This window comes from Alligator sinensis, unplaced genomic scaffold, assembly GCF_000455745.1.
Source record: "Alligator sinensis unplaced genomic scaffold, ASM45574v1 scaffold1445_1, whole genome shotgun sequence".
Taxonomy (NCBI): domain Eukaryota; kingdom Metazoa; phylum Chordata; order Crocodylia; family Alligatoridae; genus Alligator; species Alligator sinensis.
In genome coordinates this window covers 273535-295098 of record NW_005842985.1, presented here as the reverse complement: position 1 = coordinate 295098, position 21564 = coordinate 273535, and the positions used below count along the sequence as shown (strand labels likewise).

Below are 21564 nucleotides of genomic sequence, written 5' to 3'. Positions count from 1 at the left end.
CCTTAATTACCTGAATCTTACAGTACAGCCTAAATTTACATTTTAAGAGCTATTCTAAAATCTGCCCTGCTTAATAATCTGTAACGGCAAGAAAACACTTTAAAGTGTCTTTCACAATTAAACCCAGCCACAACCTTGTATAAATCAAAATTTTGCTACCATATCAAAACGTTACACTGGGGCTGTATAATGTTGCCCATATCCTCATTACATGCTACACTAATTACTACCAGCAGATTCAGAATTTTCTGCACATTAGAGGCTTTTAGAGGAGCTATAAAAAATTTCAGGCACCATTAATTTAAATTTGTATTGAAATTTCCTTTTGACAGATGGCCAAAAATTACTTATTATTTAGAGTACCAGAGCTGCCTGTTTGCACATTAGAAGAGGAAAGGGAAAAATTAAAAGCAAGGAGGAAATTTATGTCACGTTCATTACCTGTTAAATGTTAAGGAGCATTATCCTGCATGAATAAATTATTTCATACAAGCACACAGACTCCAGCTGCTGGCAACTGGCACGTTCTGGCTGATAAAAACCATCTCAAGTCACACAGCAGACAATCATAAAAAGCCTCTCTTAACCAGGAGCCACTTAAGGGAGGACAGATCGATAGAACAAGCGACTAACTGCTACTCTGGGCATCACTGAAAACATTTAAGGAAATTAGCAAACTATTTCACCTTGCAAAGCTGGCAGCAAGCCCTAAATGCTGACAAAATCCAACTCACAATTTGAATGCTGTACAAGACAAACACCTATTTATAGCTATCATTTCAAAATAAATCAGTGCAAAATAGTCACACCTTTCTTTCAGTCTCTGTAGCTGTATGTGTAACAAGTCATTGAACTGCTCTAAATAATTGTAAATGAATTAGACAAAATTTACCTTTCATGTATGAATACTAAATACAATTAACATGCCAGTACAGACCCGTAGCTATTACATGGAGAACAGGGAAACGGGGCTAACCCAGTTTCTGATATAGTGATGTATGGTATACTTTAATAGCATTCTTCATTCACTTTTCTCTTTCCATGTGTGCACCATGTGTGTGTGTGTGGGGGGGGGGGGGGGGTGTATGCATACACACACAGACAACTAGGTAAATTATATATTTATAATCTACATAGGTGTAAATACATGCAAGGCAAACTAAGTAAATTTCATTACTGCTTCAGGTAAATCAAGTAAAGCAGCTGCATAAAACTCCTTTTTATATAATTTTTTCATAAATATACAGATATAAAGAACATGTTTACGGGACTCAAAAAGTCTATTATCCCAAGGTGCCAGGAGTCCTTCCAAGGAGGGTGTCATCAACTGCCATACAATCTAAGCTTTATGAAAGGCAATAAGCTACTTTCTAACCTCTATTGTAGAGAATATACACTAAAAACTGATGCACTGTTGTCTTAAGCCTATAGACAGATGCAGTGCCTCTGTAAAAACTGACAATTCTTGTCAGTTCATGGTTGTTATTCAGAACTGTGTGGGTCACAGTGAAACTGACAACAATCAGGTCAATTTCATTCTGCTGTGACTTCACCAAGTTGCCAGTGGCAGCAGAGGCAAGCTGGGGAAGGGTTGAGCACAGGACACACCCCAGCCTGCAGCTGGAAGAAAAGCTAAAGAAATATTGCTTTGTATCAGAGCAGCCAAAAAGGAGAACAGAGAGAATGTCATTTTCTTCTAGTAGTTAGGGAAGGGTTTGGAGGGGCAGGAGTTAAGATGTTGTATCTCCTAGGCAGAGGATGAAATGAGAGACAGAGCCCCAAGAGCACAGTACTCTGATAAGAATCTGAACAGCTTTTGTGGGGGCTGCGAGCGACTCCTGCCCCTGGCCAGTGTGATTGTCCCTACAGTCAGTCTTCCACATCTAGTAAATATACTCCTTTGACAATTAAATATCTACTAATATTGCCAAACAGTTAGATTTTTAATGTTACTTTTCAGTCATTTGCACAGCTCTTATATTGTTATATATTTTTATTTAAATAGTATTTTAATTAGAAACTTGTTTCAGTTGTTATAAGTACAAAATAAACAATATTCAAGTGCTTGATTTGTCTGGAGAGCGTGACATGGCTCAGTTTAAACTTGATAGGAATAAAGTTACCACCACTAATACCACATCATTGTACTTCTAGGTTCTGGGTAACTTTTTCAAACTGCTGTGTATATTGACAGAAGTTTACATATATTAATTTGATTATGTTCCAGTACAGATGAGCATCCAGGTAGATGTACTTATCCACATTAAAATATACCATAAGGCATTCAGCATTACACAAGCTGCTACATATGCTTAATGTACCTACTAAAAATGTAAATACTTGTAGGAGTGCATGCAATTCATACTATCCACAGAGATTAACATGGGACTAGGAAATCATCCACCAAGATTGGAGTGTAAAGGGTAAACTGGTAGCCACCTTTCACGGGAAAAATAGTTATTTCCTATGACACTTCAGCTCATAGCACTGCTCCTAACAACAATAGGAGAGGAGAGGTGGGGAAGAGGTGGAATTTTATTTCTGTTCCTTGAACAACTGATATTTCTTTCTAGATTTGCAACCAAATATATCTTTAGAACACATTTAAATTAGTTTCCAAAAATGAGTTAAAACCCCACCTTTCACGGGAAAAATAGTTATTTCCTATGACACTTCAGCTCATAGCACTGCTCCTAACAACAATAGGAGAGGAGAGGTGGGGAAGAGGTGGAATTTTATTTCTGTTCCTTGAACAACTGATATTTCTTTCTAGATTTGCAACCAAATATATCTTTAGAACACATTTAAATTAGTTTCCAAAAAGGAGTTAAAACCACCTGCTGCCTTTTTTTTTTCTCTCATTAGGGGGATACAAGATTTATTCCATGGTTTAGAACAGGCACAATGCTAAAAGAGTCAGCCAATGAGGCAAAAATTCAACTCACTGGCTTATAAATCATCCTGCAATCTTAGAGGCGTTTATGCCCAGGCACTCTCTTAATGAAATAACTTTATCTGCATGGGACTCTGCTGATAATCAGTGAGTGTCACAACCCAGCTTCAATTCATGACATTTTCTACACTTCTGGTTCAAACTGCAATGAAATGTGCTGTGCAATTCCTTTAAGCTATTCCTTGCACCTATGAAATGGAATCGTACCTTTATGGAGTCTCTGTCTGCATGCAGAGCAGCAGCAGCAGCAAAGCAGGAGGCGGCGGCAGTGGTGGAGGGGGATAGGGAGAAAAAGAGAAAAGTAATAGTTAGTTTACACTAAATTATATATTAATCATACTTGGCAGAAAGAATCCTCATGTCTGTTAAATAAGAAATTGCATAGGTGTTAACTTGACTATACAGTTAATTATTAATACTGTACAGCCAGACTTTATATACTCTGATTTCTACTATCTGAACCCATTTACTGAATGACTATGATTAGCTAACAAATACCAGAGCAATTATGGAGAAGGTCCCATCAAAACTGTTTTGTTAAAGAGCAAACAAACAAACAAGCAAACAAGCAAGCAAAAAGCCTATTGCCGAACAAAGCCTTGTGCTCATCTAGCAGCTCCTACCTCTTTGGTGATCGTTTTCGTGATGCTTCTTTTCATCTTTAATTGGGAGGTGGGACTGCCCACCCAGTGCACTGGACAAAGCTAAGAGACCAGCACTGCTGCCAATTGGTGGGATGGTTGGAGGCTGCAAGCCCGAAGGGTGTGGAGTGAGAGGCACTGGAAGACCATGTCCATGTGATAAATGCTGGGCTTGGAGTTGTTGCTGCTGTGAAAAATTAAACAGAGATATTGAACTTGTCCTGAAAAAGAGGGTGTTTAGGACAGAGAGGATGGGGATTGGAGTGGTATTTACAGATTGATTGATTGATTGGTTGATTATATATTGCATATTGATATAGACAACTGTAGATACATACATACGTACGTTTTGAGACAACATCAATGCCCACAGATTTGGGCACAGTGTAGTCTTTAAATCTCATTTAGACTCGAGTCTGAATTAAACAACAAATTAATGAGAATCACATAAACAGATCTGCTGGTTTTGTCCAAGGAATCACGTTCGACTAAGGACTTTATTCTTATATGAACAGACACACACAAACATGTCTAATCAAAACATATGTGAATAACTAAAAGCAGCTATATAGTGCAAGGGGAAAAAAAGCTGAAAATTGAGAAAATTAGTGTTAAACAGTTCTCCCGGCGCTACTGCACAGCATGCAGCGAGAGTTAATTTGAAAGAGAAAACCTGAATTAACAATCCAGAAAAGGAAACTGGTTGCAGCCACCGTTTTAAGCCCTTTAAGTGTCCTCAGCGGTACTTGAGCAAATTACTAAAGAAAATCTAATGTAGCAAGGCTTGGGTCCTCCTGTAGGCTTGCTCAATAATGCTGAAATAATTGGGCACTCTGTGCACGTTTAGTGATGCTCGAATGAAAAGCTAGAGGCCTGCCCTTGTACTCTTCTCTAGCTGCTGACTCTGTGTTGTGACAGGTTTATTTGAGTGGGACTGTGATGCATGCACCAGTAACTGCACTGACAAGAGTTTAAAGTCATTTTTACCAGTACACTGGCAACACATAGAGAAAGCCCTTGAGAGGTTAGAATTGGAGTGCTTGACCTCAGCCAAGGCTGCATCAAGCTCTGTGCTATACTAACCATTGTGGGGTAGATGGTTTGTTGTTGCTATTGAATGGAAAGAAAAAAATGTTATGTTAAATATATCCCAACAGGGATCTGTTCAGTACAAGACATGTTCCCTAATAGTCTACCAAATTTCTGTTCAAACATTCACTAGATTAGCTTTGAAATTTACTTTTGCCTTTTAAGCAGTCACTTCTCAGGGCTAACTGATGATAAATCAAATCCCTCCCCTCCATGACTTTCTAAAGATTCACAAGTCAAAAGCCTTACACTTGCTTCATGTCAAAATAGGGCTTTTAAAATTTCTAAGTCTTGTCCTGTCTGCATTTATTTTATTTTATTTTAATCAAAATGTACCTGACAGCCCACCTCTCTGTCTCTTGGCTTTAGTCTATCAAGATACATACATTAGTGCTCCCTTCCAACCTGGCATGAATTCTTAATCCAGGTGTCAAGGCAGATTTTATTTAAAAGAATATAACCAACATAAAAAGCACTATGTAGAGGGCGTGAAACACTGAGGGTACTCATTTGCATTTTCTAAAAGATGCTAATCTCGAATCACAAACACTTTTCCTCGTTTTTGAAATTTAACAGTGGCTTTGGAACCAGGACAGTAGTGTCAACCCTATCCCATGCTAGCCACCTCTGCCCAAACTTTATTAAAAAGAAGCAAAAGCAAACAAACAAACAAACAAACATCATCAACAAAAGAAACAGAATTATTTTACAAGAAAAAGGAAAGGGACACTCATAATCCTAGGTCCATGTCATCCTTGGAGGCTCTCCTTTTTGTGGAAAGCATTAAATGCATTTGTTTGTTTGATGCTCTTATGGAAGGATGCTTCGCTGATCAAAATTTAAAATCAACTGCAACAAAATGAAACTGGAGCCAACTGTGTATTGTTTAGCTCCAGGGTTGAAGGTTGGGGCCACCTTGTAACAGATTGCAAGCATGCTGGCTTGATGGAGATTTTTTTGGGGGGGTGGGTGGGCAAAGGGGCCAGCAGCAGGGAAGAGAGAGTTAGACAGAGGATGGAGAATGACATTCTGTGATCAAGAATCTCAACTTTCATTTTAACACAGTCTCTAGTCTTTGCTGCTGTGAACAAAGCCTTCAAGCACAATATTAAACAATGAAGAGATGCCTGCCTGAATCTGCAGACAGTTTGAAATAAGAGTTATGAGAGGTGTCCTTCTTACTGGGATGTTAACTATGCCAGATGTTATCACTGTTAACTATCTTGTTGCTGGCCAAAGTACACAGAGAAAGGGTGTTAATCAGGAAGCACTGCACCATCTACAACGTATGGTATGTCAGGCAAGTGCTGGCCAGTACATGGACAGAGTACCCACACTGATCAGTACAATGGCAGTCTAACGCTCTGCATCAGTGATGCAGTAAACAGCAGAAGCATCTTCCATATAGAGGTTAGGTGTTATAAACAGTGTGCAGTGATACCTGTGGTTAAGTTGCCTACTTGTTTCCAATACAATAGAGCATCCATAGTTGCCTATTTGGCTCATTTGCTCTTGGCCAAGAAGTGATTTGTTTTCCTGCAAGTTTCATTGAAAACAGTTGAGCTGTTTTCAAGCATGCAAAGAGTGGGAGGACAAAAATCACAGCTTTTCTGCTGGAAAAAAGAAATATTTGCAACCTTTCTTTGATCTGTACTAGCAGCTTAGCAGGTGGTGATAGAAACCTGAAATCTGGCAGAGTCGTGTTCCTGTAAGTCACAAGGTGCTTTTCACTGGGCCTGGAGAATTTAGAATTGACCTAGGCAAGTTGTAATGTTTTAAAAGAAAATCCTTTGGGTACTACAGGTGGGATTGTGCAAAATGGTTTCAGCTAAGTAGCTCCCAACTTTCAAGTGTCATACGTGCATCTATAAACAATACGTATATCCACACACTACATGATGTCTGTATATGTATGCATGATTAAACAAAAGGGGAATGGCAGGTTTAACAGAGAGGATTGCAAAATATGGTTACACCAGTGCATACAAAAGCAAAGGGATCTGAGAAGTTGTGCCCCTTCCACATGAGTGGGGTGGTGAGAAGGTTAAGAAAAAAGAAACACTGGTTCAAAAACGAAAATGAGAACAAAAATAAAAAATACTGAACAGCTGCGTCATCCTCTTGGGTGCTAACGGAGCCATGGATCCTTACAGAGGCAATAGGATTGTATACTTAAGGGCTGAGTCCTAATGCAGAAGGTGACAACATTAAAAATGGCTGTGGCTAGATATAGGAATTACACATAAACCAGTGTAAGTGATCAGAAACCGGTCTACACCCATAACCAAACAGAAGTTCAGCACACACAGACTGGTTTAAAAATGGTGGAAACCAGTATAAGATATGGATCGATGTGGTATCAGACTTAAACAATTTAGGCTAGACCCATATATCAAACGTCTGTACCAGATTGCCTCCCGACTCAAGTTAGGTTGCTGTCTGCCGGCATTCTGGACTGCTTTGCAGCCCCCCCACTAACCTCCTCCTTGCAGGGAGGCACTCTAGCAGCTGGCCTGCGCTTGGCTGCTCTGGCTGAGTGACTACCTGGCCCTGCCTCTGGGCTCTCACAGAGCCAAGTCAGCAAAGCCCCTTTACCTAGCCCCACTTTCCGCCTCCTGCCTGTGGCCAGTTGTGAGCCACAGCAAAGCCCAGGTAGAGGGCTGGAATAGAGACTTCTGCCCCACAAACCCAGCACTAACTCTCTCAGACCACAGTCCCTCTGCCCAGCCCTGCATCCTGCCAGCTGACAGCCACAGGTAGGGGGGAGGAAGTATCTGTAGCTGAGTATTTTTATTTCTTTATACAATGTACCTAGGCAGGGCAGGAGGGAGGGCTGCTCTACAGAAGGCAAGCTCAGGCCTTTCAGAGCTCCTGTGAATGGCAGGCAGTGGCAGCAGGCACCCAGCAGCCCCACACCAGAGCTCTGAGGGGCCCAAACCTTTCTTCTGTGGAGTGTCTCCCCCCCCACTGCTGCTGACCAGGCTGCCGGGCGTGCCACAGAGACCTGCTCTGGGGCTCTCCTAGAAGCCTATGGCTGGGTGTGCAGGAGGGTCCACAGTGACAGGCATTAGGGGCATGTTTGCCCATACCCGGCAGTCAATCAGGGGTGGCCTGGCCACTTGGTTCCACTCAGCATTCCCTGGCAGTCTAAGGAGCACACAGGGCATGGCGAGAGGCATGCAGGTGTGCCCCCAACCTGCTGGCCTTGGCCAGTGCATGCAACCTGCATGCTCCTCCCTCTTCAAAGGGTGAACATATGTTCTGTTCGCTTCTGATCTAATCTGTGCTGCTTATAGACACCCGCAGAGGTTAATTCCCCCCCACCCCAACCCCCTCCTCTCCGGGGGCTTTGTGAACGTCTGTACTTACCCTGTGAGTCCTTAACTACTATCTCCTGACCTTTGCTATTGAGACCTATGCTCAGACAAAAATATGTAACCTGGACCTGATTCTCAAATATCCAAGTTATGTTTAGATACAGCTAACGATGGTGGATAGCTGAGGTTTATTAGCATCCAGCCTCTTGACCCTGGTACATATGTTACACAAGTAGGGTCTGTTTGGCCTGGCAGAAAAGTACCATAAAGCAACTGGGCATCATAAATGCAAAGGATACCTCTCCTACCTCAAATGCTTCCTGCCGCCTACTTAGGCTGAGGTGGGAGTGAAGCAGATGGCACTGAATGTGCTTTACACTACCAGACATTCTCTCTGCATGGGAATAATTCTCCATGGGAATCTCCAGAAGGTTTAAGTTTACCCTCTGCTGCAAAAGAGAACTGTCAGGATCAGAAAATCTGATAAAATAAAAAAGGCTAGAACATTAGTGAAAAGCTTTTAACTGAACAAACAAGATCTGAGCATGTCTGAGAAACTGTGTGGGGTTCTGTTATTGTTCTAGGAATCTTTTTACTTCTCTTCCCAACCCCTCCCTTTAGTTCATTATCCCGACTTATGACATTTCTAAACACTTAGTGTACATTTATCTTTAGATGCACATACCCTCCAATGACTACAATGGGACCATTCATGTGCATAAGAGTTAAGCATGTGCATATTTGCAGGAGGAGAGCATAAATTGTAAAAACTTTTCAAGGTAAGACATTCCCCTTTTCTGTGTATACTATAACCTTCCCAGAACAGTTTTGGTTGCTTAAGGATGACAATAGCAACAGTCAACTTTAAGAGGGGGCTAGATGAACACCTTGCTGGGGTCATTTGACCTCAGTACACTTTCCTGCCATGGCAGGGGGTCGGACTTGATGATCTGCTCAGGTCCCTTCCGACCCTACAAACTGTGAAACTATGAAACTATTCCTGAAACCACTGAGCTGAGCTTCCTTTTTGGACTAAAATTGGCCAAATACTGCATCCCAAAGAATACCGATTCTTTTGTAAATTCATCAAGTATTGTCCATGATACAAAAGTACAACAGAGAAGAGAAGTCATGCTGAAGTGAATCAAAAGAAAAAGAAACCCAAAAGAAACCCTTTCAATTTTATTTTTAAATGTCCTTTATTGAAATGAATTTCGTATTAAAAACCAAGATCGAATTTTTAAAATATGTATATGAGATGAGACAAGTGTTATTCTCTATCAGCTAGGATCCTAAAATAAGTTCTCAGTACAGTTTTTCTCCACAGATAATCTACAATGGAGTCCTTGCTTAATATTGCAAAATTATTTGCTTCTCCTCATCTAACTGGATAGTTAGAAACTTTTTGCTAAAATCCTTTTATCTGGAGACTGAACATTATTAATACTAAACATTGATGTTTAGCTTAATTCTCCTCCCCACACATCTTAAAAGATCAAATTTGAAGTAAAATGTGATATTAAACCCAGTGACAAATTAGCTTATAATGTTCTCTTGTTATAGTCAGCACACTCAAAGCCTATTTTCCTGGAAAGGGTTCAAGTAGGATACTGGATACCTTCCAAGCAGCTCTGTGTCAGAGTAATCTACTGCTTTTCCCCTTATAGACCCTGAAAGCTCACAGCCATTATCCAAACAACCTGAACATCCTCTTCTAACCTGAAGACATTTCTAACGTTAATAAATTAATCTTTCAGAAACTTACTTTATCTACTCACTCACACACAACACTGCAATACTGTAAGAAACAATTTATAAAATATCCAAATAAAATATTCTTGTTAAGTTGTATAGATTATAAAATGATTGATGAGGGCAAATCATTACAAAGGTAGGGTGACATAAACCAGCTAAAATGATGAAGGAAGTGGAAGGAAAAGGAAGGAGAGAGAGAAAAAAGTCAATAGCTAGTTCAAAGATTAACAAATAAAGCAATCAAATATATGAAATAAAAGTATGTCAGCATACACAATTGTGGGTGTGTTTAGGGAGATATTGCTTTGGAAAATATGTTCAATATGATATACACTGGCCTGTTTATATAACCTGCTACAATTACTTTCAGTCCTACTTCTACAGTTATACCTTCTGAAGTAACACCATGAAACAGATTTTTTTTTTTTTTTTACAACCTAGTGAATTATCTACTTATAGTAAGTAAAGACAGGGAAAACCAGCTGCAATAAGATTCATACAAGTGCCTCTCCATTAAGATGATAAATGTTGCTAAATGCACACATAACACAGTAACGGTTTGCCATAATGGAAGTGATGGCATACCTACTGTAGTGGTTCCTTTAAGACCACTAGCTGAATGGAGTGATTATTTCTGTAAACTCATGCTTGGTATGGAAAGAAGACTAACAGATATTGGTGAACGCTCTATGGATCCTATACAAAGCTAATTTGCTGGAAAAAAATAGATGGATTTCATTCCTGACCACAAAGAGAAACAAGAGAGTTCTTTGAATGCCTGTTGTAAGAAAAGACTGGGAAGAAGAAGCAATAATATTTAAAAAAGGACAAAGGGAAGAAAAGCCATGTGAAAACCATGTCAAGCTTAAGGAACATGGATTTCCGTTTTAGAAGATGTGACAATATTAACAAAAGTAGTGGAGCTACACTGTAAAACAACAGGCAGGAGAGAGACGGAGGAAATCAGTGACCATCAGAAGTGGACCATTTACAACAAGCATATAAATAATACCTCCAGAATCCTTTTAGTGGCCTAGGGCAGTGGTTCTGAACCTTTTTTTTTTATACCAGGACCCATTTGTAAGCAGCCATGGCCAATCCCAACCCACTGCCCCCGCCCCCAGGCCCCAGCCCCTCAGGCTTTGGGGCAGGGGCTGGATGCATGGGGTGGGAGGGGGAGTGGGGCATGGGGGGCCCCCCAAGCAGCCCTTCACAGGCTGGAACTCTGCCAGCCTGTGAGGGAAAACCCACGGTTTCCCACGTTTTTCTCCTTTAAAGGAGACTCCATTTTTTAAAAGTTTTTTGATCCATTTTTTAAATTTGTTCGTGACCCTTTCATACCTTCTTTTCACCCACTTTTGGGTTGCAACCCATGGGTTGAGAAACACTGGTCTAGGGAAAAGACAGACAGACAGACGATGCACTCCAGAAACACAAAAGAAAGTTGAAACAATATATTTTGAATGTTTTCATTCTTCACTACACGTATAGACATACCAGTCAGGATGCATGTATCATTAACCTACTGTGTAAGTATTTCTTAATCAACAAAATAGCTTACAGCTCAAAAAGAGGGAGGAAACATATAACAACAACAAAGATGCAACTAAGCACATCAAGCAAACATTTTATAGAAGAGCACACATTTAGTTGCTTGGAAAGGGAGTGTGCATGTTTTCCCAAAGCGCTGGAATTCACTAGTTCATTATTTTCTTTGCAGGATTCTCTTCCCACTCGGTATATTTTCTGATTGGGAATGAAAAGTGGGGAGAGAAGAGAATTTGGCTGTTTGAATCACCTTCTGCATCACTCAATAAAGAACAGAAATGCCTGTGTAAAGGATCCAACCGGAGCCCTTTATTTTCCGCTTGCCACCACTGTAAACCTGATAACTAACAAAAAGGAACTTCTAATCCCCATGGGTGAAATTCATATCTCCCAAAATGGGAAGGCAAAAGGCTCAAATGCAGCAGAACCTTCCAAGATTGCATGGTGCAGGGTGTTGGTAGGAATTCAGCAGAGGGACTGCTGAGCATATTAGACCTGGGCTCTGCAGCAGCTATGAGCAGACCACCAAGGAGAACATATACATAAGGATAGACTGGAAGCAGTCCACGTACAGGAAAGAGCCAGCTGTTGTAACACAGAGTCATGGTATGTAAAACTTCCAACTGCTGTAACACGGAGTCATGGTATGAAAAAAGTTTTGAACCAGCATAATCAAAATTTAAGGCAATGTCATATACAGAGGTGGATCCAGGAGGGGTATAGTGGTACAGCTGCACCCTGATTTGATTCGTGCTCTACCCAAATTTTAAAACCAAGTGCCTGAAAGAGGCAGAAGCATTTCGATTTAGGCAGTGCTGAGTCAATTGACTTCATGGCTCATTGTCATGTCCCCAATTCCTGCTAATCTTTCTCTCTCTACTCCACAGTATTAACAACTCTCTATCCTAGGAACAGGCAATTATGTCAGCTGGAGGGTCACGTAATGACTTTTGGTGAGCTGGTGAGGACCACAAGAGTAGCCCTGCCCCGTGATAGGTGCCCTGCCCCCTGGTCACCATCTTGGGACTGGAAGCCCTGCCCCTAACCTTTGCCACCAGAAGTCCCTCCCATTGCCCCACCTCCCTCCCACCCCCAAGAAGTACTCCTTTTGGGAGAAGAGTTGCCATCTTGGAACCAGATTAAAAAAACAAACCATATACTAGAAGTCAACCACCTACTATAACATATTTTAATTTTATTACAAAAAATATTTTTGTCATGATTTGTGTTTGTGTACTGTATACAGAGATGACTGCATAATAGTTAAAAAAAAATAAAGATTTACTTTTGTATATTGTGTGTGGAGAGTGGCAGGGTGGTTGGGGTGAGTGTACGTGTCCGGTGGGGTGTGGGGGGAAAATAGGGTATGTTGGGCGGGGTATATATTAGAGGTGCACTAATACATTGGTCCCCTATTGGTTCAGCACTGATATGAGGAAAATCGAGAGCATAGGCAATTGGCTTTTTTTGTCTGATATGGCTGATAAAGCACGCAGGCAACCAGGAGTACAGCCTGGCAGCATGGAGAGGAGCTGGGTCCAGCTGGTAAGTCTGTTGTGGAGGAAGGGGCTATAAGGAAGGGAAGCGGCATGGGGGGCAGGGCAGATCACAGCCCCCACAGTGAGAGAGGAAGCAGGAGCTGGTGCTAGGGGTGGGGCAAGGGCAGGAGCTGCCTACCCGGGGCAGGGCGAGGCATGGGATAGAGCCATGGCTCATCCGGGGGCCCTAGTTCCCACCACTGCACACACTGGTGCCCACGATCTGTACACAGGCTGTGGGCGGGCTGGGGTCAGGGCAGTGCTGGGCTCATCCTGGCATGGGGCTGGGCTGGGCTGTGCTTGGGGCAGGTGGCAGCAGCATTGGAAGAGGGGTTGGGTGGGCTGCAGCCACCCTAAAATTTGCCATAGCCCCCCTCCCAGTGCTACTGCCCTGCCCCAAGCTCAGCCCTGGCCCAACTCCCCCACTGGGAAGAACCCAGCACTACCCCAGCTCCAGCCCACAGCAGCAGCCCACTCCGCCCTGCACGCAGATCCAGGGGCTCATGCCCCCCGTGCCCTCCCAGTCCATGGTATGTGATTCATTTTAGATCCACCCATGTTCACATGAGATAGCTAACTGATATTAGAGAGTGTATCATCCCACCTCTACAGGCTCGAAGTCCTTGACAAAGGGCTTGGTTACCTGCAGGTCTGAACCTGAAACTCTGGATTTTAAAGTAAGAGGCTTTACCATTTGAGCCCAATGACTTGTATCTAAATATCTACAAATGTGTAGCCACTAGAGGTAGCCAAACAGCCACAATGCATTAGAATTATAGCTTACATAAGAACACATGCATTAAAAAGCTGGTGTTTTCTTACTTTCAATATAATATTTATATTATATGAGCATGAGTTCTGTTTCAACTTCAGCATACGGCCTTTTGCTCAAGAATTGGAATTTGTTTGCACAGCTTAACATCAATCCATTCTTTTAAACACGTTCTGGAAATCCACCCACTGGTAAATTATGATCCTGTGTAAGCCACTAGAAAGATTCCCACTCAGTGGGCATGTCTACATGAAACACTCACTGCACATTACCCTAACTGCACAGTAGCACGTCATGGCAAAACTGTGCTAATAGCCTACTGAACTGTGTTATTAGCAGGGATCCGGGTTTTCTGTTTTCATTGGGAAAAATTGAGGGGAAAAAAAAAACTGATTTCCCCCTTTACCTGTGAAAAACAAGGATCTTTCATTTTAATGGAAAAAGATGCAGATTTTGCACTTTTGCAAACAGCTCTCCGCAGGCTGGCAGAGTTCCAGCCTGAAAATGGCTGGGGGGAGCAGGAGGGAGGCAGTCAGCCTGGAAAGCAGCTCCCACAGGTAAGTCTGGCAGGGGGGAGGGAGTTTGAGGCTCCCATAGAGAGGGGGGAAGTGAACTGGGCATGGTTGGGACTGGGGCTGCTGCCAAGCTAGGAAGTGTGGGGTTTGTGGCCACACATTCTGAGCCCTAGGGCCCCGTCAGACAGCCGGACTGTGCCGCAGGTGTCTTGTCCAGGGAGCAGGGTATGGGGCTGGCTCCCCACTACTGCACGCACTCCTGGGGAAGATATGGGGGGCACACATGCCCCCCAGACCCGTGCACAAGGGGGGTCAGGAACAGACTGCCCACTGCAGACTTGGGATCCCTGCCCTGCTGCCCTCCCCTAGGGCCTCCATCTGGGCCGGCAGTGCAGAGTTGTGCCTCTTGCTGCTGTCAGGTGGCACCTCACCTGGGTGGGGCAGGGCTCATAGTGGCAGGGAGCTTCCTTGCCTGGCCCTACTCTGCCCTGCCACACTGGATCCCGCCTCCTGGGCCACAGAGGCCCCAGGGAAGGGCAGCATGCGGGGAAGCGCCAAGTCCACAGCAAGCAGCCTGTCCCTGCCCCCTCTCCCCCACACAGAGCTGTACATGGTGCTACATCCCAAGGCCTATTTGAAAGTGACAATGTTTAGAAGTTGGAGTCCTGCACACGCGCAGCAAATGAAGGTTCTGAAAATTCGAGAACCAATGAACTTTCCACCTCTAAGGAGGTACTGACCTAGTTATATATTAAGCATGTGCAGTGAAGACCTGGTGACATAGATTTTGGCACCAAAAAGGGAACCACTACCTCCATCTCCTGAGGCAAAGTGGAGGATGATTGATCTGAAGTGTGAAGATTGATACGTTTGTTTCAATTTGATGATTGACACAGGCACCAGCTAGATGACTGGTTGAGTGACACGTGCCCTAGAGACATGATTGGACTGTGAATGAGGTGTGATTTTGGGATATAAAAGGGCCTGAGCTCTGCTCTGGTGGGTTGGTGTATGTGACTTGCATCTCTGGTGGGTGTGTCTGCTTGTGTATTTGTGCGAGAGTTCTTGCGTCTGAAATGCGAGTCTAGTGAGTTTGAGACTGTGCAAGATTAAGCATGTTTTGTGAGCATCTAGTGTTTATGGAATGATTGGAGTCGTGTGTATCCTGGGTAGAGAAAGGCTCCCCAGTGATCAGTTTGCGATGCTTATTGGTCTTGTGGTAACATATCGCCCATTCCCTTGATAAAAGGAGAACGAGTACCCTGGAAGAGGGAAAATCCACAATCTTCTCACTGAATGCATAGGGTCTGAAAGCCTGCAAGAGCTAAACTCTGTGTAAGTTGTAATATTGTTTGAGTACACAGACTGAGGTTCTATATTCGGTTTCATCTCTCTCTCTCTCTCTGCACTATTGTAACATATCTCCTGTATATAATCTTCTTGTTGTTATTGTTGTCTGGTAATATTAATACATTCTTGTGGCTTCCAGTTAATTAAGGAGTCTGTCTGTTTGTACCAGGGGTGGGGTAGTGCTGGGCTACAAGCGAACACCCTACTGAGAGTCGCCCGCAATCTTAAAATCCTCTCTCTGGGCTGAATGCTGAGGAGTAACACCCTCATTTACTCAATTAACAGATTAGCATTCAACAGTGCCCCACACTGAACTCCCTGGGAGAGCACTCAGTGGCAGGGCGCCAGGACCCCTCTGCCTGAGCCCATACCATACCTCCCTACGGGCTCCGCTCTGATCGTGCTGCCTGCATAAGAGGGGGAGCTGGGCCCCATGCTCTGGTTCACCGCAGCATCCAGGGCTCAGGCATTGCTCTAGGGGCAGCAGGCTCCAACCGCCAGTCCCCAGCTTCACAACTCTGGCAGCTGGGCAGGGACCTGCATCCTGGTGAACTAAAGGGGCAGGTGGAGCTCTGATTTTCCATGATAAAAAACCAAAAATCAAATACCAAAATGCACAGGTATTTAGAATCTATTTTATTATAGTGACTGAGATACTGGTAGGCTTTGAATTGATTTAAAATTGTAAATATATCAATAAAACATTGTGTTGAATGGCTCTCTCTCATTCTCATTTTAATCACAGTTTTTGGGGGTTTTATCAGAGAATTTGCCTTTAAAAAAAAAAAAAATTCAGGAGACAACCAGGATCCCTGGTTATGATACTAATGCACAGCTAGTGCCAGCATCTACTAGCACTACTGCACAGTAATTCTAGGTATTGCACATTTAGTTAATACTTTATTAAGGAAGTACTAAACTAATTGCATGGTATCTAAGGCACATTAATCAATGTGTAGACGTGCCCACTGAAGAGTTCTCCAAGCCAACCTGGTCTGCCACATTTGCTCTTCTTCCTGCACATTGGAATGATTTGTTCCTGCACCCTCAGTAAAGTTTTCAATACAACCAGCTCTCCTGGACTCCCTCCCCACTCAGACTGGCATCCTGACCATCAGTTCCCTAAGAGAGTCAAAGTCTTCTTTTCTGAAGTCCAGGATCCACACTCTGCTGCTCTCCTTTCTTCCTTATGTCAGGATCCTGAACTCGATCACTGCTTCCCAAGGTACCATCTACTTCTACATCCCCCACCAATTCTTCCCTGTTTGTGAGCAGCAGGTCAAGACCAGCACAGCCCCTAGTTGGTCTCTCCAACACTTGCACCAGGAAGTTGGCTCCAACGCTCTCCAAAAGCTTCCTGCAATGCTTCCTGCATTGCCTATGCACTGCTGTATTGCCTTCCCAGCAGATATCAGGGTGATTGAAGTCCCCCATGAGAACCAGGGCCTGCAATCCAGAAACTTCCGTTAGATGTCTGAAGAGAGCCTCATCTAACTCATCTTACTGGTCTGGTGATCTACAGCAGACACCCACCAGGACATCACCCTTGTTGCTCTTCCCTCTAACCTTAACCCAGAGATTTTCAACAGGTCTCTCTCCTGTCCTAAAGCCTGCCGCAGTTTAAAAAAAATTAAAATAAATATTTTTTTTTAAAAAAGGGAACATGCATCAATTCTGGATGAACTGCTAAGTCTGGATGGGTACTATATGCAAATTGCTATAGCAATGTTTAATTTCAAGGTTATTGTTTTCAAATTTGCTTCTTCCTTTTGTGTGCTCAGGGACAGTATGAGAGAGGGAAGGGGCTGCCAGAGGAAAAAGTCTGGGGGAAGCAGAGAGCAAAGGGCTATCCAAACCCCCAGATTTATTTTCCTTGCTGTGGCAGTGGGATATAGAGACAAATTCAAGGCAAACCTCCAACAATTGAGATTCTATACCTGGAAAACAGTAACAAATGTATCAGTTTTCCACATATATAATCTAATTGTTGAGCGGCCTCTTATAATCATGGTCGTCTTCTATTGAGCAAATACAGTACTTATTAGTACCTGATCCAATTAAGTATTTTTAAGAAGGATTCATTAAGAAATCTCCACTTCCACAATACTTAGCCTTTGGATAGGGTCTTTACAGAACACATTTTCCCTCTAAACCATAGGTATAGGCCATAACAGAAGGTCACATATTGTGCTTAATGAACCAATGGTTTGATGCAATATGGCAAACACTACATTTCGTTTGTCAGCAACTTGCATGTGCTCAACTAGAGACTAGTTAGGCAACCTTTTTTCCTCTCCCTTTTTTTCCTTTGCATGAAGTGCTAGGTTATAAAAAACACTCAGAAGGAAGATATTTCAGGTAGCTGTCAGAAACACATGTTGTTGCCACAGAACATGAAGGAAGTTCTCCACAGGGCCTCCCACACCTGCAGAGACTAATCCTAATTCAAAGAGATATAATGGTCACATAGCTCAAATGCAAGGATTTTGAAGACCCTGAGAAACATGGAGTCAGAAGCCATGCCTCCCCCATGATTAGATACAGTGCATGGACCACACTGATCATGTCACATGTACTTATTTCAACACAATGAACAAGACCTCTGACATCAACATATTGGCGAGTGGGATGTAATAAATGATCTGTACTTTGCACTGCAGCATGTTGCTGGCTGCTCTGGTGGTGACAGGCCGACATAACTCAGCAACTAGGACACAGCATGAGCAAGGAAATGGCAGTGTTCCATTACAAATGTAGCAAACTACTTTTGAATGCAAACACTAAAAGCAGCTATTTAGTAAATACAAAACGAAATAAAAATCTACTTTAGAATTAACTCCCAAAAAACCCCTCAGCTAGGATCCTTGTTCTCATTTACTTCAGCCTTTTTGAATTAGAGCAATTGCTGCACTGGGAAATAAATTACTTAAACAGACAAACTATGCTCACTGCTGTAGCTGCCTGGGAATAGAAGAGGGAAGAAAAGCAGGGAGGAGGAAAAAAGCCAGCCACTTCAAAAGAGCATAATCTAGATATTAGATTAATAACTCAGAAGGTTGCTGCACTGGAAATGTTTCCTCTACCAAGACAGACACTCAAAAAAATAAAAAAACAAAATTTAAAGAATTAATTTGTGAAGGTTAGATATTACCCTAAATTGCAGGACATTTGAACAAAATTCATCCTGCACCTTCAATATATAAATTAAGATTACACTAATTAAATAGGAAGTACGGCATTTCATTTTTCTTTTGCCATACAATACAAGTAAATAACAATACAAAACAGGTACATAATTTAGCTAACCTCTTCCTCCACCTTCCTACCATAACAATCTGCGTATAAGTATACAGCAGGTGGCAATTTGTTTTACAGCATTTAAGCTCCAAGCGTGGCTTAATAGGGGAGAAGCCTTTGATCAAACAATAAAAAAGCCAGAGATGAGCAATAGTTGTACCCAGGTCACAGTACATTTACCAGTTTATACTACTACACACCTACTTCTTCAGGTACTATCTTCAGATTCACACGTCATAGGAAAATCTTTTTTGCTAGCCAACTGAATTTAAAACACACACCCACACACACTTTGGATGAAAAAAATCCACCATGCCAAAATTGTGTCCGGACATTTAGAATCAGTAAAGAGAGAGACGACTTCCCTCCTAAAATTTTGAATGTGTTCCTCACCTTGTCTTCAAAGAAGCAGATTACATCAACTGAGAACTTGGTCCTCATTTGCTTTGGTTCAGACCAAAGACCCTTATGCTTATCCATACTGTAAGCACATCTGAATGGCAAAAGTCAGAAATTCCTCTATATGTTAAGCATCAGTGCAAAAATGTATTAGCATTTAGTGGCAAGAGCTCTGGACCAGTGGTGCCAAGGGAATAATAGCATGCATTGATGCTAAGTTTTTATTAGAACTTGTATGCACTTATCTACACCACACCGCTTTTGAAGATTCTCACATTCTGGGGATGCATAAAAGATGACGCATTGTTTTCTTAAGAGGCATTGTTCCACACTTTTGTAACAGGCTGAACCGTTTGGCTGATGGACAACTCACTTTAAAAAAAAAAAAAGCACACCTTCTGTAATGGGGCAAACAACTGTTTCAGTCTAAAACATGGAATGGAAATTTTGCAAGGAAAAAACTTCATAGCTTGACAATTATATATCACAACACAAAAAGAGTCCTTTCTTCCAGCAAATGTCATTTATTTTCAAAAAAGATGATAAAAAAACTGACATAAAACAAAATGCTTAAAAATTAAACCTAAGCTCTTCCCCTCCCCCCAAAATATAGAATGGTAAAGGCAAAATCATTTAAATCATTTCCTTAGTAATACAAGTAATATTTAAATAGATTTAATAGTGCTGCTCCAAACCAATGAATTATGAGTTTAAAACCTATTAAAATGTAATGTTTTTTTCCTGAGCTGAGGGGAGAGAGATTTAAATCCACTGAATTTTAATATTTCAGCTTGAGCTGCAGGAGGTAGAGAAAGTCCAAATGAACTATTCCATCAGCACCATTCAAGCATGAACATTTTAATCAGTTTTACTTCCTTGGAGTTCTCTAACACAGTTTACGCTGTCATTCTGAAAGCACTTAACACAGAGAGTGTGAAAAACCACCAAGGCTTGTTATTGCCTTCACAATTGATGGCAAATAATTTTGCAGACTTCCTATCATTAAAATGTCACTGCTAAAAATTGAGGTTCAGCATTTCTTGTGCTAAACTGCATTTTCTTTGAACACCATCACATACCTGTTCTTAAGTTTTTGGTACATTTATCTCTCTGTATGTAATAAACAGGCATATAAACAGTAGCCTCCATTTCTGTCTTACAACCTAAATGCAGCTGAACTTATACATATATACAATTTAAAAATGCTAATTAAAGAAGCTCAAACAACAACAAAAAAATCATACCCTGATAAAATTCTTATAAAGTTGCAAGTAAATTCCCCCGTTCCCTTATTAAAATGTTACCAATTCACACAGCATGTTCTGACAATATAGTGTAATGCATTAAAAACAAAACAAAACAAAAAACATTTTAAGCAAGTTACATGACTCAATTTAATAATACAGGAAATGAAAACATCATTCCTAATTAGATCATATTGCTACTGATTTAAGACTACAATTTCTGTGTTGTTCCAACAGTGTGATCTTGCAGTTCAATTTAAAAACACAGTAGCTATGACATGACAAGATCAACTGGATACATATAATTCCTTATCTCAACAGAACAAACTTGGAATGGTTACTAAAAAAAAAAAAAAAAAAAATAGAAATTACTCAAAGTAAGAAGTCTGAGCAACAGTGCAGTCTACCACAAACAACAGATCCAAAATCTGGATTAATCAGAGTCAAAAACAATTTTCTGATATATTTATGATATCTGGAGATCCTTTCCCCTATTTCTTTGGGAGGGAGGGAGAGAAGATGGATGATATTTAACTTGTTTCAATCTGTCAATAGTTTTAAACTGAACATGACCTGTGAAAGAAGTCATTATAACTGTGTTTCATTCCATTAAACACAACTAGTTTATTGTCAAGAGAACAAGCAGTCTCTCCAGGTTCCAGGCTCACTTCAGTATTTTGCATTTAAACTGCATGGATCAGTGATTCGGTTCATTTACCAATTAAAGTAGAATAATATTGCAAAGTTAAAAAGGTGCTTCATCAGATTTCATTAAATCAGAGTACATGCATGTAAAAATGTATACGAGACAGAGAAAGACATGATTTGTGCATATTCATTTTTTTCTTGTGCCATCTTTTACTCTGAGAGAACCCCACTTCGAAATTCTAACCCAAGGTTCCCCCATTCAAACTAAAGGAGCTTTTGCCTGCAATGAGGTGAAATGAATGATGCAGAAAATACTACCATTACTCCTAACTTTTTTCTGACAGAACTGAATGAATGAAAAGATATTCTTAAAAAAAAAACAAAACTGAAGCGCTGTGGATCCTTTTAAAATACGGTGTTACAAACAGAACTCTCAGACTTAGTAGAGTGCAAACTAGTATAAAACAAAGAGGACAGTTAAAAAACTAGTAAAATCTA

At 41.5% G+C, this 21564-nt stretch overlaps 1 protein-coding gene across 1 annotated transcript in view; it reads right to left on the bottom strand.

The window, feature by feature from the left end:
* The window catches only part of LOC102385476 (transducin-like enhancer protein 4), a 175773-nt gene that overhangs the window by 55314 nt on the left and 98895 nt on the right, over positions 1-21564 (bottom strand). The window contains exons 10-11 of the mRNA XM_025192948.1: positions 3577-3781; positions 3161-3177 (exon numbers count right to left, since the gene is read on the bottom strand). Of these exons, the coding sequence (XP_025048733.1) occupies positions 3161-3177; positions 3577-3781 (222 nt within the window). The remainder of the gene's footprint in view (positions 1-3160; positions 3178-3576; positions 3782-21564) is intronic.